The 25,858-nt window shown below is 37.4% G+C and overlaps 2 protein-coding genes across 4 annotated transcripts in view; both read left to right on the forward strand.

Annotated features, from left to right (window-relative positions):
* Positions 1–34: 34 nt before the first annotated feature.
* Positions 35–4,447, forward strand: mrpl57 (mitochondrial ribosomal protein L57). Of its 2 annotated transcripts, none has more exons than XM_054600551.1 (2): positions 35–122; positions 3,430–4,447. In XM_054600551.1, exon 2 carries the CDS (start codon positions 3,445–3,447, stop codon positions 3,754–3,756), a length of 312 nt encoding a protein of 103 aa, XP_054456526.1. In that variant the 5' UTR covers positions 35–122; positions 3,430–3,444; the 3' UTR covers positions 3,757–4,447. The 2 variants fall into 2 exon arrangements, with proteins under 2 accessions (XP_054456526.1, XP_054456525.1); XM_054600550.1 differs by having other exon boundaries at positions 41–210; positions 3,430–4,441.
* Positions 4,448–4,939: 492 nt separating this feature from the next.
* Positions 4,940–25,858, forward strand: part of kcnh1a (potassium voltage-gated channel, subfamily H (eag-related), member 1a) — a 38,788-nt gene continuing 17,869 nt past the window's right edge. Inside the window, exons 1-7 of one of the 2 annotated variants that reach the window (XM_054599725.1) lie at positions 4,940–4,981; positions 6,107–6,442; positions 12,892–13,015; positions 17,405–17,511; positions 17,898–18,026; positions 19,965–20,083; positions 20,343–20,735. In XM_054599725.1, coding sequence (XP_054455700.1) covers positions 6,370–6,442; positions 12,892–13,015; positions 17,405–17,511; positions 17,898–18,026; positions 19,965–20,083; positions 20,343–20,735 — 945 coding nt within the window. In that variant the 5' untranslated portion in view covers positions 4,940–4,981; positions 6,107–6,369. The other variant, XM_054599724.1, reaches the window with a different exon arrangement.

Consider the following 25,858-nt stretch of genomic DNA (forward strand, 5'->3'; position numbering starts at 1 on the left):
TTGCGCAACAACAACAAAAAACACGTTCGCACATGTTTGAGCTTTCTCCCGCACCGTAGATAACCCGGAAGTGCAATCCATTAAGTCACATGTGAGCAAAAGAAGCTAACTCTCACATCGCTGTAAGTCTTGTTTAAATGATCTGATTGGCGGCGTTTCTCTCTGTTGTCGTCGGGAGGTGAACACTATCTATCATAAGTAGAAGGCGAGGTAAGAAACAAAGAGTGTGGCTTATAAATACACGTGTGTTAGGAGGGTTTAGTGATGCCCTTGGTCTGCAGGGTGAGCCTTCAGCTACACACATAACAGTGTCAGGAATAATAACCCTGATCAATAACCCTGCAGCACGTGTTATTATAGTATAGTTATTAAATATATATGTTTATAGTATTAATACAGTGCTTTAAGTTGCAACATGTGTTGCTGAATGCTTTACAGTAATTAAATTAATTGCAAATAAATCATAATTTGACACAAATGAAAACACACGAGCTCTGTCCCTGTGATTAATTAGGGTTAATAATTGATTGAACAGTTTGAATGGAACATAATAGTGTCAGGAACAATCCCTGATCAATAACCCTGCAACACGTGTTATTATAGTATTATTATTATATGTTTAATTAAGTTTTAATACAGTGTTTTAAGTTGTAACATGTGTTGCTGAATGCTTTACACTAATCAAATTAATTGCAAATAAATCATAATTTTACACAAATGAAAAATCTTTAATTTATATTTAACAATTTTTCAAATTTCTATTGTAATTTGCCTCTATTCTATTTCTATGTTTCTGGATATTTAGTTTTAATATTAATTTGGTTTATTGCCAAATTGTGTATTTAGATTTTTGAGTCAGAGTTGATCCTCCAGAAGGTTGTTTAAAAACCATAATTATGAGGTATTCAAAGAAACATTAAATGCTTTTCTTACGATCAGGTGAAACATATTTTATCATTCACACAATACAAGAAATCTGATCTGTTTAATTGGTTTCACACGTTGCAGGTAAAGCACAGATGTACAGTACCGGTCAAAAGTTTGTACACACCTTCTCATTCAATGGTTTTTCTTTATTTTTATTTTTTTCTACATTGTAGATTAATATTGAAGACATCCAAACTATGAAGGAACACATATGGAATTATGTGGTAAACAAACAAATGCTCAACAAACCAGAATATGTTTTATATTTTACATTCTTCAAACTAGTTGAATGAGAAGGTGTGACCAAACTTTTTACTGGTACTGTACTTCATACTAAATGTTCCAGCTCCAGGACCCAGACATTGTACATGATGGCTTACTGACAAGGCTGACGCTTTAATATACCTTTTATTGTTATCATTTGAACCTCTGCTTTTCCTGCTGTTTTAAGACTTTTTAAGTGGATCACGTTAACTACCGAGAGGAAGACCAAGAAAAGGATTTATTGTTGCCATGCAGGAATTAAAGCTTGTGGATGCAGGGATCCCTGACCACTTGTTCTCTCCTGATTCTGACATTGAGACAGTCCTAACAGTGCCAGAGTATCTCTCCTTCAGCATTACACATCAGGAGTGTCACCGCAGTATTTATGTTTACAAGAATCACACTGATTGCTTCCAAAATGATCATGACAATCATCCACCACCCTGGATATCATTATTTAAAAAAAGGAAGTTTGATAGGTTAATTTAATTTATTAATTTATAATAATAATAATAATAATAATAATAACTTTATTTATATAGCACCTTTTTAAAAAAAAAAAAAATGAAATAACAAGTGACAATCAAATAAACAAACAAAATAAATAAAATAATGAAATAAATAAAATCAAGTGATAATGGTAAAATATAGTAAACAAATATAAGATAAAATACCAAGACCAAATTAAAATTAACCAATAAAACGACGACATCACATGAAAGCCAATCTATAAAAATGTGTTTTAAGAAGTGATTTAAAAGAGATTATGTTTTTTTATGGCATTATGATTTAGGACTGATACTTGCATCGGATAACTGTTTTCAGTTTGTCTGTGTACAGTATGCTGCATCTGTCCCTATGGAATAACCCATAAATGAATAAAAAAATTGCCCAGTTCACATACACGTGATCCCTTGCTAACAAGAAATACGGGTCATGGCAGCCTTGAACCGGGTTTACTGTGATACGTTTGACTTTTTACACAATAACCAACCCTGGGGAGATAAAGCTGCTGATGTAATGTCATGCACTGATGTAAATCTGGCGCAATCCATGACTCAGCATGCTTTAATAAAGTGAGGTTACTGATTTTTGACCTTTTTTGGATACGAAAGTTCAGTAGCGGAAGTACAATTCACAATCACGTGAAGTACAGACGTATCTGAGATATACTTTATTTTCAATTCTCAATAGCCGTGTTTTTTAATCTAATGTATTTTATCTGACTTGACGCAATCACAATTTCCACAACTGGGCTAAAGAGTGAGACTTTTATGACACAGATGGGGCAAATTCCTCTCTGGTTGTAGTAAACAGTAAATGTACAGTAATCCAGAAAGAATGTTAGGGTAAAATGTAAACTATATTTTAATCATCACATACTTACGTGAAAGTTCACCTCGGCATTGAACCCTTCATTAGTATTAGGAGTATTGGGGTTCAGTGTCTTGCTCAAGGACACTTTGACATGCGGACAGGAGTAGCCACAGCAGCCCCAAATTCCAATAATATACATTTTTTTAGCCATTTGTTTATTTTTCATGTGGTTTATAATGAGTATTCCAAGCCACTCTCTTTTCTCTTTAATTTCTTTATTTAATTTAGCAGATTTTTATTTGTTTGGACATGAGGATTTCTTAAAGTCCCTCCACTGATGATCCACCCACACAGGTTTCTTCAGTTACGCTGACTGCTCTGACGTTCTCCCCACAGCTCTGTGGGCGTGCACACACCTTACACCTTAGTCACTCTAAAAGGTGCAGGCTGAAACTTGCCTTTTCAGTATGCAGGGCCAGATGTTATTAGGGTTGCAAAGTTATACGACCTTGATTACTTTGCACAGAGATCAATCTGAAGCCCCAGTGGGTTCAGGGTTAAGCTGCTAACTCTAAACTATGTTCAATGTGAGAACCAATCCAGCCGTGAACCTTAGTTGCTTCGCACTCCACACTGCCATTTACTGTCTGTTCTCAACCGTCGCCATAATATAGGCATACAATTTAATTTAGCTGCTTAAGTGTCAGTGTCCTGTTGTTTTACGTGCTGGCTCACTGTCTCACTGTCATAGCTTACTGTTACACTAGAACAGAGACATCTGTAATGTGATTAGGGACGCCTGTGCTTTTCCTATAATGAGTAGTCAAATTGTCTGCTATGAAAAAGGCCTGAAATACTGAACCTTTTTGCACATAATAGCTGTTTTATGTGTATGTTACAACAATTGTTTTGCCCTTTCAGACATAATTTGCCACCATGTTCCTCACCCTCATGCTGCTGCGGAAAGGCATCCCCGGGAAGCAGTGGATCGGAAAGTACCGGCGCCCGCGACAGATTACGTGGCAGATGAAACGCAACACGCTGAAGCACCTGGAGCGCGAGGCCGAGAACGAATACTGGATCAGCCGGCCGTACATGACTCAGGAGCAGGAGCACGGGCACGCCGCCGAGCGCAGGGCCCAGAACTGGGTCAAGATCAAGGAGGCCAAATTCGCCAACTTTCCTGAACACAAGCACATCACAGATCACCTGAGTCATCTCAATATCACCAAGACATGGTCAAGTTAATGTGAGCAGAGGAGTTGCATGCAAGGACTGTTTTCATAGTGTTTTTTTGTGCGAGAAAGCTCGGTTTTGTTGTGTGTGTTAATGGGAAGCAACACTTTGTATGTCAGCTGAAAGGCTGCGATGAAACGTTGTTAACCAAATCTATAATTGATTGTTTTAACTCCATCTGCCTCCATAAAACAAATATGTAAACTGTTTGTTTGTTTGTTGTACTGTATCACAGACTGAATCCACACCACTAAAACCTGTTTATCATTCTACAGCTGATCTGTGGCTCCTTATTTTAGCTCTCATTAGGAAAACACATTTTCAAGTTGAGAAAACCACCGGTTATAAAACCTCTATAATTAAATTGAACTGCTGAAGTGTGCTCCATGAGGGAAATGTTGGAGGAATTATATAAATAGTCTGGGGATGTTGGGGCAACATTATGTAATATTATGACAGGTTAATGTCTCTGTAATATGCATTTAGCTGTTTTACATTTAATATATTAAAGGGTTGTGAAACCCAATAGCCGAAACTAGAGCGTTTAATCCCTTTTGAAGTTAGGAAATCCTGGAAGGTTTGTGTAAATGCTCTCACTTAATTAATGGATTCTCATGAAATGTGACGTTTTTTTACATAGTGAGGAGCACTGGGATTCTCTTAAATATAAGTAAGCTGCTTCTGTTTGGGAGATAAATAACCTGTGCTGTGATTATAATACCTCATAGTCAGTGGCTGTAAATGCGTTGTGCAGGAAATTGACCGTCAATAAAACCTCATCTTCCATCTGTAATCTGTTCGCATGCGAGAGAGTCCACTGTGTCGAAGGCTTGACTGATAACAGTTATGGCCATTACATCACCCCTTTTCATCTCAACACTAATGTATAACTACAGGAAGAGCAAGAAAGTGACAGTGGTCATCTGCACTTGAGTTTCATTTTTTTTGCACCATAAAACACAAGGCAAACACTGACTCAGCAATCATCAGCCCATAAATAGAGACGTGAACACGAGTTTCTTTTGTCTTTTATTGGCCACAAACCAACGTGTGGACAAAAAACTGCACATCTCAGCTATTTGTTTTAACCTTTTTTATTGGTCATGCATTAAACTTGTGATATCCAGTTTTTCTCTGCAGCACACAGAGCCCTGCTTGTTTCCATAGTAACCATAGTCTGACGTACACCTGTGATAACAGGTGAACCCAATTAGCAAAAGCAGCAGAGAAACCACAGGTTTGACAAACCAATTGGTTTTACCTTATGTTATACTGTGTATTTGTTAAGAGTTTTTGGAAACGTTCGTTGTCACCAGGATAATGATTTGAGGTCTGTGTTAGTGTGGGCACTGCGGGGTTCAAAGTAATTGAACAGGATTAATGAGCCGGTGTGGAAAATGCAATCTTTGAAAAGGGCCGATTCTACTGCAGGAGACAAGGGGGGACAAACAATCAACATCTTGTTATTGCTGCTCCTTTTGGACACTGATTTCAACAACCTGATCGTAAGCTATGAATCCATGAAAAAAACTTTCCAACAATATTCCTGGGTCGACCTCAGGAAGCTTTCTCTACTGTTTTTCTCAGCTTTGTTACACACTCCAAACTGAAATAAACTGTTTAACACAGTTCATTGTTATATTCTGCTTAATGTGAATTCTTAAAAAACAAATAATATATGTTTACATTGTGTTAGGGCTAAACAAAAACAGAACAACTCACAAAAATGAGGATAATTGTGTCGACAAGCAGAATAATAAACATAATTTACAGGAAAAATACAGTCATAAACCATCTTAACCTTTCTATCCAGCATTCAAGATCTTATTTGATTACAAATACAGAAATCATATCAGCAAAAGGTGCCTATATTAACAAAAGTTGAGGTACAGAAAAATGGATGTTGACAGAAAAATGTCTGAAAAGGTTTAACAATTCCTTTTCTAATCTTATCATAGGCCCATGTTTTTTAAGTAATCTTAATCTGTTATATTATGTCTGTTAAATTATATCAAAAGATACTGTTTGTCTACTCTAAGCACAAATGATTACATGAAAATTACAGACTTTTTCTTCCTTTTTTTTTTTTTGAAAGCCTCAAAAAAAAAAAAAAAAATGGGGGCGAAAGAATAAAAGAAAATAGAATAAAATGGAAGAACACAAACAGATTTGATAGATCCCTGTGGGGGGAAATAAAGTAAAGAAATCCCTGTACTCTGTACCCTGTACTGAATTGAGTAGAAGTATAATTTAGCTGACAAAGAAATTGCTCGAGTCAAAGCTCCATCAACATTGTACAGTGACTTCATTGGGTGGAGGCACCACACTGAATTATCGGTGTACATATTGTTTCATCCAACAGATGGAGCTCCAGGTCCTGTCAGGGATGCATCCTGCGCGCTGCTGTTTTCGTCTCCCTGGATGATGAGGTGCGTAAAGACGCGCCAACGCACCGCACCGCACCGCACCGCACCGAGGAGGCAGCTGATGAGCAGACCAGACAAACAGCTCCTCTCCGAGACATCCACGCAGCGTCTCCAGAGCCGCAGGACACCATGAAGACCGACGGCAGACCGAGCAGTGAAGATTCACCTGCAGACAGCGACGACTGAGTGAGGAGGCGGGATGGCGGGGGGTCGGAGGGGACTTGTGGCCCCACAGAATACTTTTTTGGAGAATATTGTCAGACGGTCGAACGGTAAGAATGAAAGATTGTTACAGTGCATTGGATTACTGAAATATTGAACAAGATTAGAGGTAAATCTGTCAAATCAAGCAAATTAACTAAATTGAAAAACAAATGAGGCTAATTAGTGATAGATTCCTCACCTTGATGTGCATGAAAAAGTTTTTTCATTGAGCTACATAAAGAAAAAAAACAAACTACTGGGGTGTTAAAGAATCCGTTAATTCTTGTTAAACATTTCACATTTTTGGATTTTTTGACAAAGCTCCTGTTCCCAATCTGTGCAGGAGTACACAGTGAAAAACACAGCAGGTTATGATCATTACATGTACCAGCCTGCTGATTACATAAGGCCACTGGAAGTCTTAATTGTAAACAATGATATGGAACAGAAATATCTGGACTGAATACTTTGTACGGTGTTAATGTGAACGTATTATAGGCCTTCTGTTTAATGTCTAAAGACATGTATGTCAGAGATCAGCTCAGCAGAATAATGCCTTTGATATATTCAACACGATTCCCATTTAAGATACAGATTGGTTTGAAATGAGGCTGCAAATCAGGCTTTTGTCTTAGCCTTTAAAAAACATTTCATGCATAATAATAACCAACAGAATCTGAATAAGTGTTAACAGGAGGCCAACACAACCTCACGCTGGGCCTATATAATTAGGACTACCGTTTTCTTGTGTGGATAATAACACCACTGAAACTATATTGAGCCCTGAGAGCTTGGCTCCATCTTTTGATTTCCAGTGTGAACATAATCACGCGTGGCAGTACCAAACCCAACGGAGAGGATTTTTATGTATTATGGGAAAAAATGGATTAAATAGTTAACTAGTTTTCTTGACTGTAATGGCTTTTATCCAACCTAAAAAAGTCGTAAAACTTTCATCACATATTTAAAACCAGTATGCCAAATCCAAACATATCAAATATTACAATTTAAAGTGAAGTACTCTTCTAAAATATGTAGGACTATAGTTTTTTTTATCTTTACTTTATTTTTTTGCACCTTAATTTGCACTCAAAAAAAGTGAGTCAATGAGATTCATTTTGGCCAATTAGTGCACTGTATGCTGTCCAGGTGTGAATACAATTAACCTTGTTTTCAAAGCTGAAACTAACCAAACTCTGATGAAGGTATTACAGTATTTTCGGAGCATTTGGGTGCCAGTAATCCTTTGGCCTCTCTGTTTTATCAGATCCAATAGAAAGTGACAGGCCTGACTGACACTGGACAGCTAACTGTGAAACAGAACCAGCAGCGCTGTGTGTGTGTTTCTGTCACAAACCACATGTGTGGCCAAACACCAGTTAATTGGTTTGAGCTATAATTACCTCCTTTTTTTAATGGGGTTTGGTTAAAATTAGGTTTGGAGTTAACTTTTGTAATTTATGGTCAGTTTCCCTAGAGATGTGCCTTGTCTTTGTATGCACTCGTTAGTCCTCACTGTCACTCTGCCCCTGTAGCACATTAAAATGTGTTATGACAGAAGGGAACAACGTGTTCAGAAAGGGTGAATAAATCTTTTCAGAGAGAGGCTTTCTTTCGATTAACATTGCCATGATCTGGATCCCTAAAGTGCACGTTATTATATTTCATAAAAAAATGAAAAAGGATAAACCAAACTTTAAAAACAATAGCACATGCATATGTTTTTCTTATGACCTTGGGCAGTCCATGGATTAGCGAGCAGTAAATCTCTCCCAAACTAGAAACAAAGGAGCAAAGACTATAATCTGCAGGATGAGACACAATGGAGTGACTGGTGAGAGACACAGTGCGGGTGGGTGGGCGTTCACAGACAATGAGATGCTCCTTTTGTTGTAACTTTCAAAGTTTAGTATTAGAGTGTTTTCTTTTTGGTCTCTATTTCAGATTTTCATGTGTATGCGTTACCACCTAAATTAAATATAATGAATAGTGTACAAAAGTCATTTATTTTTCTCTGAACTTTCACTTGATGATGTCTCTGTTCTATTTGAGTGTCAGTGAATAATACCAGTGAGCAAACATGGACAACAACAGGGACCTAGACTAAATTAAATGTAGCCAATGAGCAGGAAAAACACCAAGGGGATCCTCAAAATCAAATTTTTAGTGGGTCTCACAAATTAAGATAGTCATATCCTATGTGGCTGTAATGTAAAGTTCAGCTCCTTGTTGAAATGCTAAGAGGTGAGCAGCAGCAAATAGAAATGTAGGCAGGTAAGGCCCAGTTAATCTTACTGGTGAAGCACCTGCTAGCATGAATAGCACACCAACGCTGCTAAAGTTGTGCTCAGTTCTGCTACACTGCTGCATATTTTTTTAATAAATCATTCAAAGTATTTAAACCTGCAATAACAGTTTTGCTTTTGCCACTTTGGGGGCAGTGGAACCATTAACACGTCATTCCCTTTAAAATTGATATGGCAAATTTAGATTATTTACACATTCAGCAGTTATGGAGCAACATTATCATTTTGAAGTTGTGTTTCTGGCTGCCTGGTGAATCCAAGTCCCAATATCACTCTGTTTTAGCTCTGTTCTTTCTTTTATCTGTCTCTTTTAGCTGATAAATGCTCCATTGTGTTCACCTGACAGTCGTTACTATCTGTCTGCTGTTTGGTGCTGAGCAGGTAGTGTAGGTTAAAACACTTAAAACAGCTGCTTGCTTCAGCCAGAAAACACTATGAGAGCGGTGGGTTAACCAACATAGAAAAGTTGCGCCATGGAGAGCTAAACAATGAGCTGAAAAAAGCTGCATTATACAATATTATTAATATATACATTGAATCAAACAACTACAATGTCTTGTACTTTGAACTTTGTAGCTCTATGGAGATTTTTATTAACATTTTGACCGTGAACACGTTTTGCTTGGAGGCTTTTGCTTACATTTGCAAAATATGCCATATGATAATTAATGTACTGTGATTTCCATGACATTTAAAAATCAATGACTGCAGATATGGATGCCAACAAGGAATACTATTTCATGATAATCTCTAGCTAGATATTTTACCATTTAATGCGAAACACAATGAGTTACAGTTTCCAGCCCAGAACACATCTAAAACAGCTATGTCTTTTAAATATTCTACACACAAAAAGACAAGATATTCTTGTAAAAAGTACTTCTAACGAGCAACTGCTAATAGAAAAGGCAAGGGAACATTTATTTGGATGTTTTCTACATAATCAATGAATTTGTGTTTGGCTTTCATTTGTGTATAAGTACCATGGTGGAGTGTGTGATGGGCCGTAGACCATCATGGACACTGATGCAAATCTTTTAAGTGTGTTAGCTCTTAAAGGCAGGGTTACTCAGTCTTTTTAAAAGTAGAGGAAACATTACAAAACAAACTCATCTTTTTTATTCAAGAAATATGTTGCAATAAACATTTTAAGTAAACATATACAGCGTGAATGGACTTTAAATCTCAAGTCGTGTGGCCACCATGACGCTTTCTTATCCTAAATTTGTGATGAGAAACTATGACGTCGTCCACAAACAATGATGTGCTTTACCATTAAAATTGTTCAAGGAGACACTTAAATATTTTATTTCAAATACACTTTAGACTTTGTAGCTCTATGGAGCTTTTAAGCCTCATTAAGCTCATTATTTTTGCCTGCTCAGCACCAAATGGCGGACAAAGTTGGCAACTAACGTTATCTGAAGCTGAATCTATTAGCAGCTAAGTAGACAAATATTGTTGTTGAAGACTAAAACAAAGCTAAAAGTAGAGTGAATATCAGACTTGAATCCATCAGATGGACACAAACTTGAAGACAGATTACTCCAAATAATTGGTAAGTTGCTCCAAGTCTGCTGGACGTGTAAGTAAGCAAACAACTGCATGCAAACATGCTATCCTCAACGGTTAAGGCTAGCAGACTATCAGCTTGTTTATGAGTTCTGTTTGTATAGTGGCCAAAAATGGACGAATTTAGCTTTAGCATAAGTCTATGGTAGACTAATGGTAACACCTGTTTCTGTATTATGTTACAAATTTGCTGTCATGTTTTTAGCATGTTTTTGCATTCAGGTTAGCGTCGCAGTGAGGATTGCCTAATTCACTTTGGTGTCTTGTCTCTTATTTTGGTTGACACCTCCCATCTTTTTTGTCTTGCATTCAACAGATGTTTCTCACTGTAATCTGTTAACCTTCTTTCCTTTTCAAACATTTCAGTTTGGACACTGTCACATAGGCAGACAGGTACTATAAAGTTTAGTTTGGTGTGCTGCTTATGTTTTCTTTACAGTATATCTCTTTGTAATGGACCACAAAATGTTCTATACCAAATGCTGTTAATTTACAAAGAACTTGACTAATTAGACATGGTAAGATAATTAAAACTCTTGCTGCAACACAGTAAATCCAGGGCTAATAACAATAATGGAGCTTTGGACTTTCTTTTTATCACAAGATCAACGTTCATGTGATCATTGTAAAATAACACGTTGGCATGGAACGTCTCGTGAATCATATTCAGTGTTTTCATGCTTGTAGTTGTCTTTTTGATGTGTTTTATTTAGACGTGGTCAAAGTTTTTTTTCTCTGTGGGTGTTTATGTGTTGTGCAAGAAAGGAAATTTATGTATGTGTTTTGTGCCAGGTATTTTTTAACCCCTGTGTTGTAACCTTGTTGTACATAGCAGGGCCGTTTGCTTTGAGATTTTCCATCCATTTTATCCCCAGTTATCATCACTTCTATTGTCCCATTTAAAACTATTGCATTTGCTCTTTTTTACCTTTGCCAAAATTATGTGGATCGATTTGACCCCTGCGACCCTTAACTGGATACGCAGGTTACGGAAAATTAATGAATGAAAAGGATTTGAAATTTTTACTCTAATGCCTTTTTAATGTTGTCAGAAATAATTGTTAAAGACAATGATTTGAAATTTCTCGGTCATTCAACAAAACGTTGCTTTTCTAAAACAAACGCATATTATTCACATTGATTTTTATTTAATATGAAATGTCAGAATGATAACATGCATTTGCACAAATTTGTAATGTATTGTCAGTACAGTCTTGGATACTTGTCATTCAAGTATGAATATAGTGTTTTTTAAGACACTTGATTTCTTACTAAACAAGGTAAACATTTATGGACTTTTTTCATGTCCAAATCTACTCATAATCAGCTCAATAATTGTTATGTATGTCCTCTCCTTAAAATGACTTGATCAGATATTTGAATTGTTTTAAGCAAAGGCAAAAAAAATTCCATGGCAAATACTACAAAGCATAATCATTTGCATGCTTGTTTTGATCATCCTTAGTCCAAAAAGCCACCTCTTAAAAGCGGCGAGGTTGCAGATTGTAACAGACGGAAACTTCTGCTGTGTCCCGCACGTAACTAAGGCGGCTGACTGAAAATGTGAAACACTAAATGGCCTTATGTGGAGACGGTTGGTTTGTCTGTTCTGGGCTACTGGTTAAACATGGCAGTGCAACATGGCAGACTCCATAAAGAGGACTTGCTCCATATTTAGATATAAACAGTTTACTCTTAGTTAACGAAAACACAACTATTCTTATTTTCAGTTGATTTTACACTACACAAAATAATTCATACATGTTAGTATTTCATTTCTGCCATTAGATTCCCCTTAATGGTACGCACTATTCCTTTAATTCTAAAATTGCTGAGGTTCAAAAATAGGACAGAAGCAAAACATGCCATTAAAAATGTACATGCATAATTACTTTGATTTATCAACATTTTGACCATGAATAAGTTTGGCTTGGAGGCTTTGCTAACATTTGAATATGCTAAGTATGCAATATGAGAATTAATGTACTTTGTTTTTCCTGACATTTAAACATCGATGATCGCCGATATTAATATTTTTAAAGTGTACGTGCCAATAAGGAATACTTTATCATAATAATAACTAGATAGAAATTGGACCATTTAATTAATGACAAACACAAGTACTGTTTTCCCCCGAAACATATATAACCTAGGCCTGATACATCATCTACCTAAGCAACACGCAAAAAGTGAAGACAAGATGTTCTTGTTTAAAGTAATACTAACGAGCAACTACTGATAAAAAAGTCAAGGGTGCAGATATTTGGATGTTTTCTACATAAGCAAAGCATTTGTGTTTGGCCTACATTTGTGTATAAGTACCATTGGAGAGAGTGTGTGATGGGCCGTAGACCATCATGCACACTAATGCAAATCTTTAAAGTGTATTCGCTCTTAAAGGTGTATTTCAAATATACTTTGGCCTTTACATTTGCTTTGTAGTTGTGTATTAACAGTTATTTATTTGCGATATTTTTTTCCAGTAGCAGCTCCAACAAATTCTTGACTTTAACTTAGATCAATTCTATTTTCCCAACCCAAACTATTGTTTGAATATTGTATTTGTATATATGTATATATATATATATTATTTATTTTTTAAGTTTATTTGCCCTCTTTCCCTGTTTACTTTCAAACAGATACGAACTTTGTCCTGGGAAACGCCCAGATAGTAGACTGGCCCATTGTCTACAGCAATGATGGTTTCTGCAAGTTGTCGGGGTACCACAGAGCAGAAGTGATGCAGAAAAGCAGCACCTGCAGGTAGGCGAGAGGCTTAATGTTTCTTAGATGTGTTCGGATTACAGTTTTCAAATGCTAAAGATTTGAGATACAGAAAACATGATAAGATAACATGTCAAACAGCACTTTCTGGTTTAACTCAATCCGAATACAAAGTTATTTTAAAGATAATATAACAAGTTGTTATTTTTGAATATACATATTTTGCTGTATTAGATCCAAGTACAAGATAAGCCAGTGCCATTGCAAGACGTTGTTAGGGCTACAGCTATCTTGTTAATCTGGATGAGCTTCATCTTGGCTTGCAAACCTAAAATAATCATGCTGTTGCTGCAGTTTTAATACAGTCATAGAGAGGATGACTTCCTTGCAGGCAAAAAAAAGGTTGGTTTTTTTGCCTGCAGTAGAAAGTTGTGTGGAGCTCTCCATTAGATTCAGCGTTTATTATAGCCATTTTCTATTCTAAGTGTCTGTTTGTGTGCTCATACAAAGCATCCTCATTTTGAGGGGAATTACTTATTAATCAGCTGCAGGTGTATAGAGAGGGCCAGTGTTTGTGATCATGTTTGTGGTTCAGAACTCTCTATGGAACATTTTGGCTTATTTTAAGAGAAAGGTAAACAAAAATGCAAATACTCATTACATGCCGCCATTGCAAACGTGCAGTGTTTTCAGTTTTGATTCATTTGCATGATTTCTTATTGAGTATTTCTAAATCAAATAGTGAGATTTGCACTTGGTTAGTGGCTAGGGCTGCGGTCATGTGGTCATTTAATCACTTTGTAGTGGTTAAGAGAGTCTACAGTCATGCTAGCAGCTCTGTGAGGCTGTACTTAGAAGGTTTAATGTTAAACACATTCATCATCTGAGTTTTGTGTTCCTAGATGGTAATATTTGCTCATTTCTAATTGCGCTTAACACAAAATACATCTGAGGCCGATGTGAATGTCTTAAGTTTTGCAGATATTTTATCAGAAAGCAAATTAATGTACAAACTGATATTTTGATGATGAAGATGTACTGATGAAGTCAAGGGATCACCAAAGCTATTTCAATTTATCCTGAGGGGGGCTATTAATATATGTCACAAATTTTATAACAATTCATCAAATAGCTGTTGAGACATTTTACACAACAACACATATTTCTACGTTATGGTGGCACCAAACAGTTGATCACCAGAGTCATCAGGATTTATCCTCTGGTGAATATGAATGTCTGTACCCAATTTTATGTTGATTCATTTTATTGTCGTTATATTTGGATTAAAGTGGTGGCCAATCAACTGATAGACATGGCGACCCCAAGAGCAATGTTTCTAGCATGACTACAACATTATGAGGACCAAACAAGCTTTTGATTTATTTGTGCTCTCTCCAAAACTGTTCAAATAAAGGAATAAAAAAGAACTCTTAGCTAATTTCTGGACCTGTGTTTATTGTGTAGTAAGCGTGCCAGTGAGCACTATATTAATAGAATCACATGGAAACAGTTGGTGCTGCCAGATTTAAAAAAAAACGTGGGAGACTTCTTCTGTTGTGGGAGATGCCGTTTGTCTCGCAGCCAGCACTGCAGCTATAACTGATTTAGATCATCTGGTCCCAAAGCATAAGCCTTGGACCACTTGCCAATACAAATATTGAACTGTGTGTATGACGATTTGTCATGGGTTTATTTTTAGGAAGGAACATCTTCTGACTTTATTTGAGATGCAATTTAAGACATTTATGTTTCTGTCTACTGGTAAATAGTTTATTTGCAGTGGGTTTAATATGTATTAATATAACCATCAATTTCAGTTAATGACAATTAACTATGCAGCTGGCGAATAAGCCTTTGTATGATTTACTGGACAAAACAGCTAGACCCACAGGTATTGTGAAAATGGGTTAATAACAATGAAAGGTAAACATACAAATACTGGTTTTGGCTTTTAGTGTATTTTACAACTTTTAAGACCTAATGATTTAATTAAAGGCTACTCAGGTGATTATACTGGGAAGTTGATTTCCCTTAAAAAAAATCCTAATGTATTTATTGGATCCAATAGCATTACGAGACAGATCGGGATGTTGTTATTCCAATGTTTGCCTTAAAAAAAAATTCAAAGCCTGGTGCTCTCTCTGGGGGCTTGGGCTCCAGCCCCCAAATCACTACTGCACAGACTTGGGCTCCAAATGCAGTCAAAAGCACAAGATGGTAGCTCCCGTATCCAGAAAACGTTGGCTTCACTTTTGTACAGTGGAAGGAAGTAGAGACTGTGGCAGAAGGCGGTTACTATAGCAACAGAATGTTTAATTGAAACCAATTGCTGGTTTGCAGGATAGCAACACCACAAAATGAAATAATTTACATTAAAAAAAAGGGAAAAGTAACAGATATGTAAATTAAGCATTCAAAATATGCAGCGATTCAGCAGTTTGTCAGATTCTTTAAAACCTCAAAACTTCCAAACAACAGACGAGATGCACTAAAAAAAATACATGTTTTTCTAGTGCTTCTCGGGTCTCTCTTTCTTTATCCTCCATCTTTCTCTTCTCCTTTTGAATGTGCAGTAGCGAGAGAACATCTCCCACCTGTTAACAGACGGTTATGCTGCTAGCTAAGTATAATGTTTCCCAGCACCCGGGTACCCATGAGGAGCTGAGCAGTCAGGAAATTAAGGACACGATAATAAGAAATGCTGATATATCTCAGCCCTCAACACAATCTGAAACAGAAAAACACTACCTTGTTAGTGTTTGAACACCTTTTAATATAAGCTCATTTTAATTTTGAAGAAAGTAAAATAAATACATTTATTGTATTAGCATATTTTATTGTATCCATTGGTTATTAAGTCAACCAATTATTTGTAAATCTGCAGTGATTGAGTCTGGACCACCCCATTTTCACCAGTTTCAAAGATATCGATATGATGAAATATCATTTTGTGATCCCTTCACTTTCAATCTAGCTGCACCATTAGGTCAACATTTTTGGCCATAACCCAAGAATTTAAATAATTATAATTATAACAATTTACAAAAAGGTCTAGGAGTATAAATGATGAAGTAGTGGCATTTAGGACAGACATGGATGTTAGCGGTATCTTGACTGTTTGGCGGAGGGATACAACACAGAGAGACGGTCATTCTAGTGTTACGTGAGTCCTAACTCTTTGATTATAAATCATGCACATTCCCCACATCATATTGGCCTATTGGCATTTGTTTACTTTCAGATAAAGGTTAATATTAGACATTATTCATGAGTGGTACCGCTTTAAAATGTGGGTTAGTTGGTTCATGATAAGTCGTTTTAACAGGTATAAATACCCCCCTTTTATTATTCTTCAAGTATACCTCTATTTCATTTTAAACATTTGGTCTTTTTAGCTTTTTGTCTATCAAACATCTCCTTGTCCCTGATTATGAGGCCATAAAAACATTCACAGAGTTTGGATGTCTGATGTTTTTGAGGATGACTCAACCATAAAATGTATGCTCATCTCCCCAGAGTGTTTAAGTCTAATAGCTGAGCCTCTTTTTCACAGCAGATGTGTGTGGATCAAAGATGTTATTTCCATCTCAGTTGCTCTTACTGTGTTCTGTGTCTCTTCAATTATGCATATGCTTTTTTTTGGTTCTATACTGGACCCTGTAAACATACAGTGACAAACCTGTGGGAATTTTTCACGCATGACAACAGTCAGCTGAGGAATTGGTTTTTCTTTGAAGCAAGTCGCGTTCCTCCTGGCTCAGAGAAAGAGAAGAAGAAGAAAGAGGGGACATCAGTGATATTACATCAAGCACTGGTCTGAAAAGTCTCTGCAGCATCAGGATGTAGTCTCATTAAATTTAGCCTTCCTTTTTTATTTCATAACAAACTCGGTTATATTTAGATCGTGCTGGAACAGGCTGCTACTGAGGGTGGCAGTAACAAGCAAAGTGAGATGAATGTTTCTGCAGCAAGGTTTAATGTGCTCATGGTTGCTTGACCCATCTTCAGGTTTAATTTGTTTTTGAGAAGTACTTTGAATTTGGCCAATTAGACATTATGAAGCATTTATCTTTTTTAATGCCTTCAGGATACATTTCAATGAGTTTTAATCTACTTCTACGCTATATTTGATACAACCTAATTTATCAGCGTACGTCTCTAGAGGGCTCTATATAGCAATCTGGTCTGCACAGTTTAGGTGTAAGCCTGATAAACTGCATATCATTTTGTTTGTTTTTTTTGCTTGAAAATATACTGTTCAATTTAAGAGGAAAAGTGGAGAACAGAACGATTCACCAAAACCAGCGAATACTTAGCAACCAACACATAACAATATTCACACGTTTAAGCCTTCCTCATCACTAGCTTGTCCATTGTGCCACTGCCTATTAACATATTCCAATTGTTTTCTCCCCTTGTGTTTTCCAGCTTCATGTACGGGGAGCTCACGGACAAGGATACGACGGAAAAAGTGCGACTAACATTCGAGAATTATGAGATGAATTCGTTTGAAATACTGATGTATAAGAAAAACAGTAAGTAGAAAGTCTCAGGTGAGGAAAAGAGTAACATTTGTTTCCACTCTTCTTGTCATGCAAATGTCTTCAGAGATCCTGGAACATACAGTTGAGTTCAAAGGCAGCCCAGAACATTTCTACCTCTGTAGAAATGAGCTAATTGCTGGAGAGCCAGAAAAGAGAAACCTTCTCCAGAAAAAAAAATGTTTCCAATAGCAGGTGTACCCTCCCTCTGCTTGCAAGTGTTACAGGAAAACATGGAAAGTTTTGCAAGTCCAGAACATCTCAGTTTACACTACGCAATCAAGATTTCTGCTCTGTGTGCACTCGGTGTCAGTTCCTCTAAAAATAAGCAGATGATGCAGCTAAATATGTGTGTGTTGTTCTTTTTTTTATATTTTCAGGGACGCCTGTTTGGTTTTTTGTGAAGATTGCTCCCATTCGAAATGAACAAGAGAAAGTGGTCCTGTTTCTTTGCACGTTCAGTGACATCACAGCCTTTAAACAGCCCATTGAAGACGATTCCTCCAAAGGTTAGAGTCAACAAATTTCATTTGTTCAACTTCATGCCTTCTATCAAAAAAGGATGTATTTTATGATGCTGCTAATTAAAGTTAAATTGGAGTGATTCAAATAGGAAAAATGCAATTAGATCCATGCTTCAATAAACTTATTTTAATATGTTTTGCACATTGCGTGGCAGACAAAGATTATAAAGTGAGAGAGACAGAGGTAACATAACTCTGCCAGCGATAACCTTCCAACCCTGTGCATTGTGCATCTGCTCTGGCAAACACCCACTCAGTCAAACACCCATCATGATGGTTATCCACACACAACACAACAAATGATTCATTGGACTGTACAACTGCTGATGTGCAGCCAAAATAGAACATGAATCAGTGCAACTACAAACAAGCACCAGTGACGAAAACAGGATGGGAAATTATCATGAAATTGAGATTGTTGATGTGCATCAACAGTTAGCTGATGTAAAGCATGTTGCACTGGTAAAGCTTTAGCCCTCTTTCCAACGATCAGTCAATAACAAGTATTGATTTGTGCTGCCTGAGAAGAGAGTGGGACTTAAGGCAAAGAATCCTTCAAATATGAAAAACGCAGCAGCCCACATAAGCATTACGATTGTCCTCACTGTTTACTCATATACGCGGTCTCTTTATAACCTCAACAAAGTATTTTAAACCTATAACAGATTTATTTGGGCCACAGACACAAACTGTATACAGCACATTGACATACTATAACCTTTTAAGTTAGGTATGGAACCTATTAGCAAATAGTTGCTTTTTTACACATCCAGCAAAAACCGAGCAATGTCCACCATTCAATCTCCTTTACTCTTAAGACAATATCTAGTTGGTCACTAACTTTAGCACTCAGGAGATAGCATACACTTTTTTTAACAGATTTGTTTTTACAGAAAAACAGTTGCCTGCCACGTAGAAAGATGAGGGCAGTGAGAGTGAAGTAAAAACACAAAAGCTGTGGCCCAGAAAACAAAAACCTCAGCTGATAGATGCTATAAATCTCAGTAGAGTTGAAGGGAAACTGCTTTAAATTGGCTAAAATAACTTTAACCATGTGTATGGAATGAAAAAGATATGTCTGGTTCTGTTGGTTGATTTTTATTCTTTTTTTTAAACTGTCAATGACAATATTACAGGAATTTAATATTAATTGGTTGAGTGCACTTTTAATGGAGTGGTCCGTTAACTAAAGTGTAATTCTTTATGGATTAGTTATCAACAGTTAAAAGTCCTTGAATCCACCAGAAAGATGCATTTGAGAGTATTTAAAACCTGAATAGATTTTTCACAACGAGCAGCCCAAAAAATGATGTTTATGGCTTATTGCTGCTCAACAACATATTTACAATTAACATGAAAAAAGGCATTAGTTACAATTAAAAGTCTGCTTTTTTTTTTTAGAAAGCTGTATTTACAGTATTTTCAGACCCTGATTCTGTGACTCATTTCATAACTCCCACAAACATGCAGAAGCCCCAGGAAATATACAGTACTGGGTCTCTGAGGGGGAGTGTGTCGTTCACTCATCAGAAGATTGGCGGTTCAAGATTGGCGGTTCAGACATTGCCGTGCAGTCCCATCAGTTTGTGCTGGTACTCTGTGTGTGTGTGTGTGTGTGTGTGTGTGTGTGTGTGTGTGTGTGTGTGTGTGTGTGTGTGTGTGTGTGTGTGTGTGTGTGTGTGTGTGTGTGTGTGTGTGTGTGTGTGTGTGTGTGTGTGTGTGTGAATGAAAAGTATAGATCCTGATAAGCAGGTGGCACCTTGCATTACAGCCTCTACCATCAGTGTAGTGTATGAATGTGTGTGTGAATGGGTGAACGTTTATATGTAATGTGCAGCTTTGCAGACTGGAAAAGGCGCTGTATAAATCTCGAAAATCATCATGTTAAGGATTGTGCATACTTTATTTGTTTATGATCCTCAGGCTGGGGAAAGTTTGCCCGACTGACTCGAGCTCTAACAAGCAGTAGAGGAGTCCTTCAACAGCTGCAGCCCACAGTTCACAAAGGGGAGAATGTCCACAAGCACTCCCGCTTAGCTGAGGTACGGAGGAATACATGTGTTTTTATTTCTGATTTGATTCAGTAAATATAAGCATACTAAAGAATAAACTCTGGATGGAGGAACAGAGGAATCTTTTAAATCAGGTCAACTTCTCAGAGTACACAGTTCACTTCTTGTGAGCAGGTGAGCAGTCAGAAAAACATAATTCAAGCTCCGAGCTTCAGTATTTCTGGCCTCCTGCTGTGTATATTCATCTGTCTGTGTTTCTTGGTTTACCTGACTGGCTGTTTTTCGTTAGGTACTGCAGCTGGGCTCAGACATCCTACCTCAGTACAAACAGGAGACACCCAAAACCCCTCCCCACATCATCCTGCACTACTGCCTCTTCAAGACCACGTGGGACTGGGTCATCCTCATCCTCACCTTCTACACCGCCATCATGGTGCCCTACAACGTCTCCTTCAAGACCAAGCAGAACAACGTGACGTGGCTGGTGGTGGACAGCATCGTGGACGTCATCTTCCTGGTGGACATCGTTTTGAACTTCCACACCACGTTCGTCGGACCCGCCGGCGAGGTCATCTCAGACCCAAAGCTGATCCGGATGAACTACCTGAAGACCTGGTTTGTGATCGACCTGCTGTCCTGCCTGCCATACGACGTCATCAACGCCTTCGAGAATGTAGATGAGGTGAGTGCGGTGGTCTGCTATTTTTTTCGTCTTAGGTGATTGGAAACCAAATATTTGGGGGTTTTGGACTGTTGGTTGGACATAACAAGCTATTTGAATATATCACGTTCCGGTTTGGGAAACTGAAAGGAACTTTTCTAACATTTAATGTAGATTAATTGATATGAAGCAGAGACAACTTGTCAATTAATCAATTAGTTGATTGTCACAAAATAATCAGCAAATAGTTTGATAATCGATTAATGTTTAATCCTACCAGCTTCTCAAATGAGAGGATTTTTTTCTTTGTGATTTACGTCATTGTAATTTTAATATCTCTGGGTTTTGGACTGCTGGTCAGACAAAACAAGCAATTTGAAGACGTCAACTTGTGCTCTGTGAAATTGGTAATGGCTTTATTTCAGTGTTTGACATTTAAAAGGGTTAAAGGTGTGATGTGTAATGCCTAGCCACATGCTCCTCAGAAATAGGGGGCAGCGTTTTGCTTCTACTACTGGGTTTATACAATCTTAATTTACAGTCACCAAGCAACTAATAACTAACAGCAGAGCAGGAATACGCAAATTCAACCAAACTGCTGAAACTCTTTTGGGGTTTTGCACTTGCTGAATTCGAGCTAACTGGTTACTTGTGGTCCCTCGGAGCCGCCTCCTGGCATCAGGACGGAAGAGGAGGGGATGTGAGTTGTTTCTGCCATTTTGGATTTTATCCAATAAACAAACGTACTCAGACCATAGATGTATTTTTGTCCAGCCCTCGATCCAGCTCTACTTCTTTGTCCTTTCATGACGACACACTGGAAGCTATAATGGCTCACTATCGCCTCTTGAGGAACAAGTGGTATAACAAGACAGGACGAGCCGGATCCTGAAGGTTGGCAGTAGATTTTATCTGCGCAATTGGCATGACATCAAAACTGTGACTTCACATTCTTCAATGTTAGTTCATGCGAGGTTTAATCTGATATCTGCGGTGGATATGGTGTTGCCAGGTCTGTGAGCTCCGCCAAAATGGACGTGGGTTCCCAACTTTGAAAAATATGACAGCAAATCAAAAGCAAATATTTTCACAAAAATTTTACAAATACAGTAAAAACTGATTTATTTTAATGCTAAGAAATTGGAAAAGTTGTATTTCTGCTCTGTCTGCTCAGCTTTTTGCCACTCAATTGGGACAAAGTTGAGGTTATCATTCCTACAGTGATCGACAGGTTATTAGGTTTCTACGTAGGGACTCAATAATGACATGACAGTGACAATCAGATCCTGTTCACTGGTTGTTGTTTGGTATGGTGACAGTGAGGAAACGAAGTTGGAATGAGGAACATAATAATATGCTTGTTTGTAAATGCATAAATGTTCGACCTTCATGAGTGTTTGCTGGAGAGCTATCGCAGGATCTTGAGATAATTGGCACATTTTAATTGGGGAAGGAGTGTTACATTATTAAACTGAGCACTCTTCAGCGCCCTGCGGTGTCACTGACACCCTAAAAACATTAACACCTAATGACAGCTGACAAAAGGACTGAATCATGTGCTGTGATTAAAACTAAGGCATGTTGATTTAGCACACAAGCATTTTAAATTCAATCACTTTTGACTGGAGGAATTATTTTAACCATCTACTTTATGTGAATAAATTAGATTGTATAGGGCTGTTTGAAGACTTACTGAATGTCTAAGTTGTGTTGTACAGAGGAAAAGAAAGACCGGTTATTTATTTGTTGATCAGTTATGACATAGCTTTGCTAAATTACTTGTCGGCATTCTTTTCATGGGGGGGGATTTACAAAATGCTTACATGTTAAAATATTCTATGTGTTTGCAGATTCATGAAATATCCAGCTAATGCGTACGTTATATCTCTAGCTGCATCTGAAACTATAATTTATGGTGCAACCACAGCTTCTGAATCGGCTCCGAATGTTCACACACACACACATTGATTAAATGGAACCTTGAGGTCCTGCACTTGCCGGTTTTCATTCTAATAATGCATCATCGTATGTGTTTGTGTGTGTGCCTGCGCTTTAACGTGTCACGTCTCATGATGTGTGTGTGTTATTGCCACTGTAAACTGCTGTGAAAGCATTAAACGGCGAGGTGCTTCACAGAGAGCAGCAGAGTGTATGTCGGCTCTCAGGGGTCTGTGGAGTAGCACACACAGTACGAGGTAATATGAAATGCTTCGGTACTGCTTTGACAAAAAAAAAGGCTTGTTGATGGGCACTGAGTTGTATTTGCAGGTCCAGCATTTTGTCCCCTTTCTAGTCTTTCAACGTTTCAGCATCCTAAATGCTGACAAGTTCAAGTGGCTGGAGCAGAAGCAGTCGGGGGGTCAGCAGGAGGGACAAACTACAACCTTTTGTGATTTAAAACACAAGGCTGGTGTAATCTGATCTTTTTAGTATTATTAAGAACAATGAATTAATTCATAATTATTTAATTGAATAACAAGTATTGTCTGTATGTGTGTGTTTTTGTACAACAACTATATATAAGAGCCACACTTTTACTTTGGGAGACAAATTCTGCTGCTTTGCTGGCGTCTTTGATAGAAAACTGAATATATTTGCGTTTTGAACTGTAGGTTGTGAGTATTCTTGATGTATAATGAAAGCATTTGTTGGGGTACAACACATGCAATGTAAAATCGATTGTATCATCATCGTGAGGATGATTGATTTGTTTCACTGAAGCATCAGCAGTAAGGGTTGGAATAACAATTCTGCAATTGTTGAAAATATCTTTAATAAAAGACCATAAATAAATGCTTTATAATTGAAAGCTTCCTATCATATATTGGCTGGCATTCATTTGATCTTGCGCCAAAGAGCACCTGAGCGGACACCATCCCTTTTATTTCAAGACCTGTCCGCAATAACCAACATAACAGCTCCAGTTACATTGTGCATTTATAGCACTTAGCTCAAGACCTTGTCCCGGTCATGATTCATTAGCATTGTTTGCATACAGGAAAAGGCCAACCCTTTCTCTGAGCATGCTCAGTGTCTGCCTGAGAATGAACTACCTACCAGAAATTGCACAATTGCAGCCATTACATTGTTTCAGAGTAAAGTTATGATCATGGACATGAAATAACATGTTACCCAGTCTAACAGTGTGGCTGTTAAATGTTGTTTTTGGACTGTATGGCATAGAAGATTAAACTATATGAGGCTTTGGATGCACAGACAATACTTTTACTCAGTTTTAAATAATTGTACATTAAGTATTTGGGGATTTTGGACTAGTTTTGATGTCATCTTTGACTCTAGGAAATCAAGAAAAGACATTTTTGACTATTTTCTTATATTTTAAAGAATTGACAGTAATTGAAAAGCAAATCAACCAAAGTGAAACTGATTTTTAGTTGCATGCCTGCACTTTACAGTACAGCTTTCTGTGAGGTTCAAATGTACATTTAGCCTATGATAAGGTCCCACTGGCTGCAAACCAACATGAAAGATGACCATCTACTTCCAGGATCATCTTCCAGTGTGCCTCTGCAACAACTCAGTGACTCCAATTTGCTCCAAATTGCTTTGAGGCAATCCATGGCAAGGGTAAATGAGAGCGGGTAAACAATCGCCCTGTGTTATTAAGACGGGAGCCGAAACATCTTGCTGCTGCTGCTGCTGCTGCTGCTACAGACCTTAACGACTGACATGAAGAACTTTAATGGCTGTTTTTCCCCCCACAGGTTTTCCAAATAGGGAGCGTAAGATCATTAACGAGAAGTGGCTGTCAAAGTTGTTCTTGGAGTGCTAAATCTTAAAGTGACGTACGTCACCTTGAGACTGACTGAACAAAAGACATTGTGTCATTTCAGTTTCTAATGACTGATAACTCAAAACGACATCATATAAAACCACTCAATGTTGCTGCAAAAAGTTAATGTTGCATGCTTTGGTCACACTGCACATGCTTTAAAAACACAGATAAGATTTTACGTTTCTTTTAATTTGCAGCCTTGGTTGAGTATTGATTTTGTCATGTGTTTACTCATCGCTTACCACTGATCAAGTGTGCTCTCTCTTACTTGTGCTTCGTTTTTGTTTTTCTTCTTTTTCATCCGTTCTGTTTGCATGGCCTTCTCCCCTCCCTCTTCTGCCTGTATTCATGCATGGGACGTGATGGGAAGAATTGGAACCACCGAGCTGTCACTCAAGTAGGCTTCAGTTTGATTAGAATATAATGATATTACAGTTTGTGTTTTTATTTTTACTTGTAGACACACATGCACACTCGACGAAACAGGCTTCAACGGCATTAGTCACACACGCTCATCAATTCCTGTGACATTTATTCTTGCACCAACATGTCATCTGTGGTGCTCGATAAGAGTACGACAGCAGAAGCATCAATGCATGAAATAAATGTCACGGAGAACAAGTTAAGATTTTGTTTTTCCTTTCTAAAGCTTTTCAGTGCCAGGAGATAACATCCATCAGATTATGTTCTATAGTACAATTTGAAAATGAACAACAGTGTCATTAAAGCTCCATGAGAGCTGATTTAGTCCTCACTTCAGCAGCAACAAACATGTCATTTGTGACAAATTGACTGCAGCAATGAGATTTTAGTCATCCTGGCATTGAAAATATGCTTTAATAGCATGAGTTTTGAACATAGTGTGCTGTGCATTAAAAGAATCACCTCTTTCTTCTTCATCTTCATCTTCTTTTCCTGAGTTTCTTATTCATTTCCCAATCAGGTGGCAGACGTTTTAATATTTTTAAAACGTAAAATAATTGCTACAAAGGTCTTGCACAACTGGAAGTTTAAACATTCTGCACACTTTTGGTCACTAACTAATAATACTGAGTAAAATTGCAATTTATCATGAGTTCATTTTACCAGATAAAAGGTTTGATGAGCGAAACGAATAAAGTGAGTACAAGTGACTGTCTGCAGGATTTTTTGGTTCTTTCATAAATCTAAAATAGGAAAAGGTTGCTCATAATATCTAACTGCTTTTCAATATTTTATAATAGTGAGAATGTTTAATTAAACATGGATATCTCCTTTCCAAAATGTAATATTCACCTTTCAGATTTTTTTCTGAGAACTTTAAGTGTTTCATTATCTTTAAATATTATCTAATAGGATAATTAAGTGT

The sequence above is a fragment of the Anoplopoma fimbria genome, chromosome 6, assembly GCF_027596085.1.
Source record: "Anoplopoma fimbria isolate UVic2021 breed Golden Eagle Sablefish chromosome 6, Afim_UVic_2022, whole genome shotgun sequence".
NCBI classification, from domain to species: Eukaryota; Metazoa; Chordata; class Actinopteri; order Perciformes; family Anoplopomatidae; genus Anoplopoma; species Anoplopoma fimbria.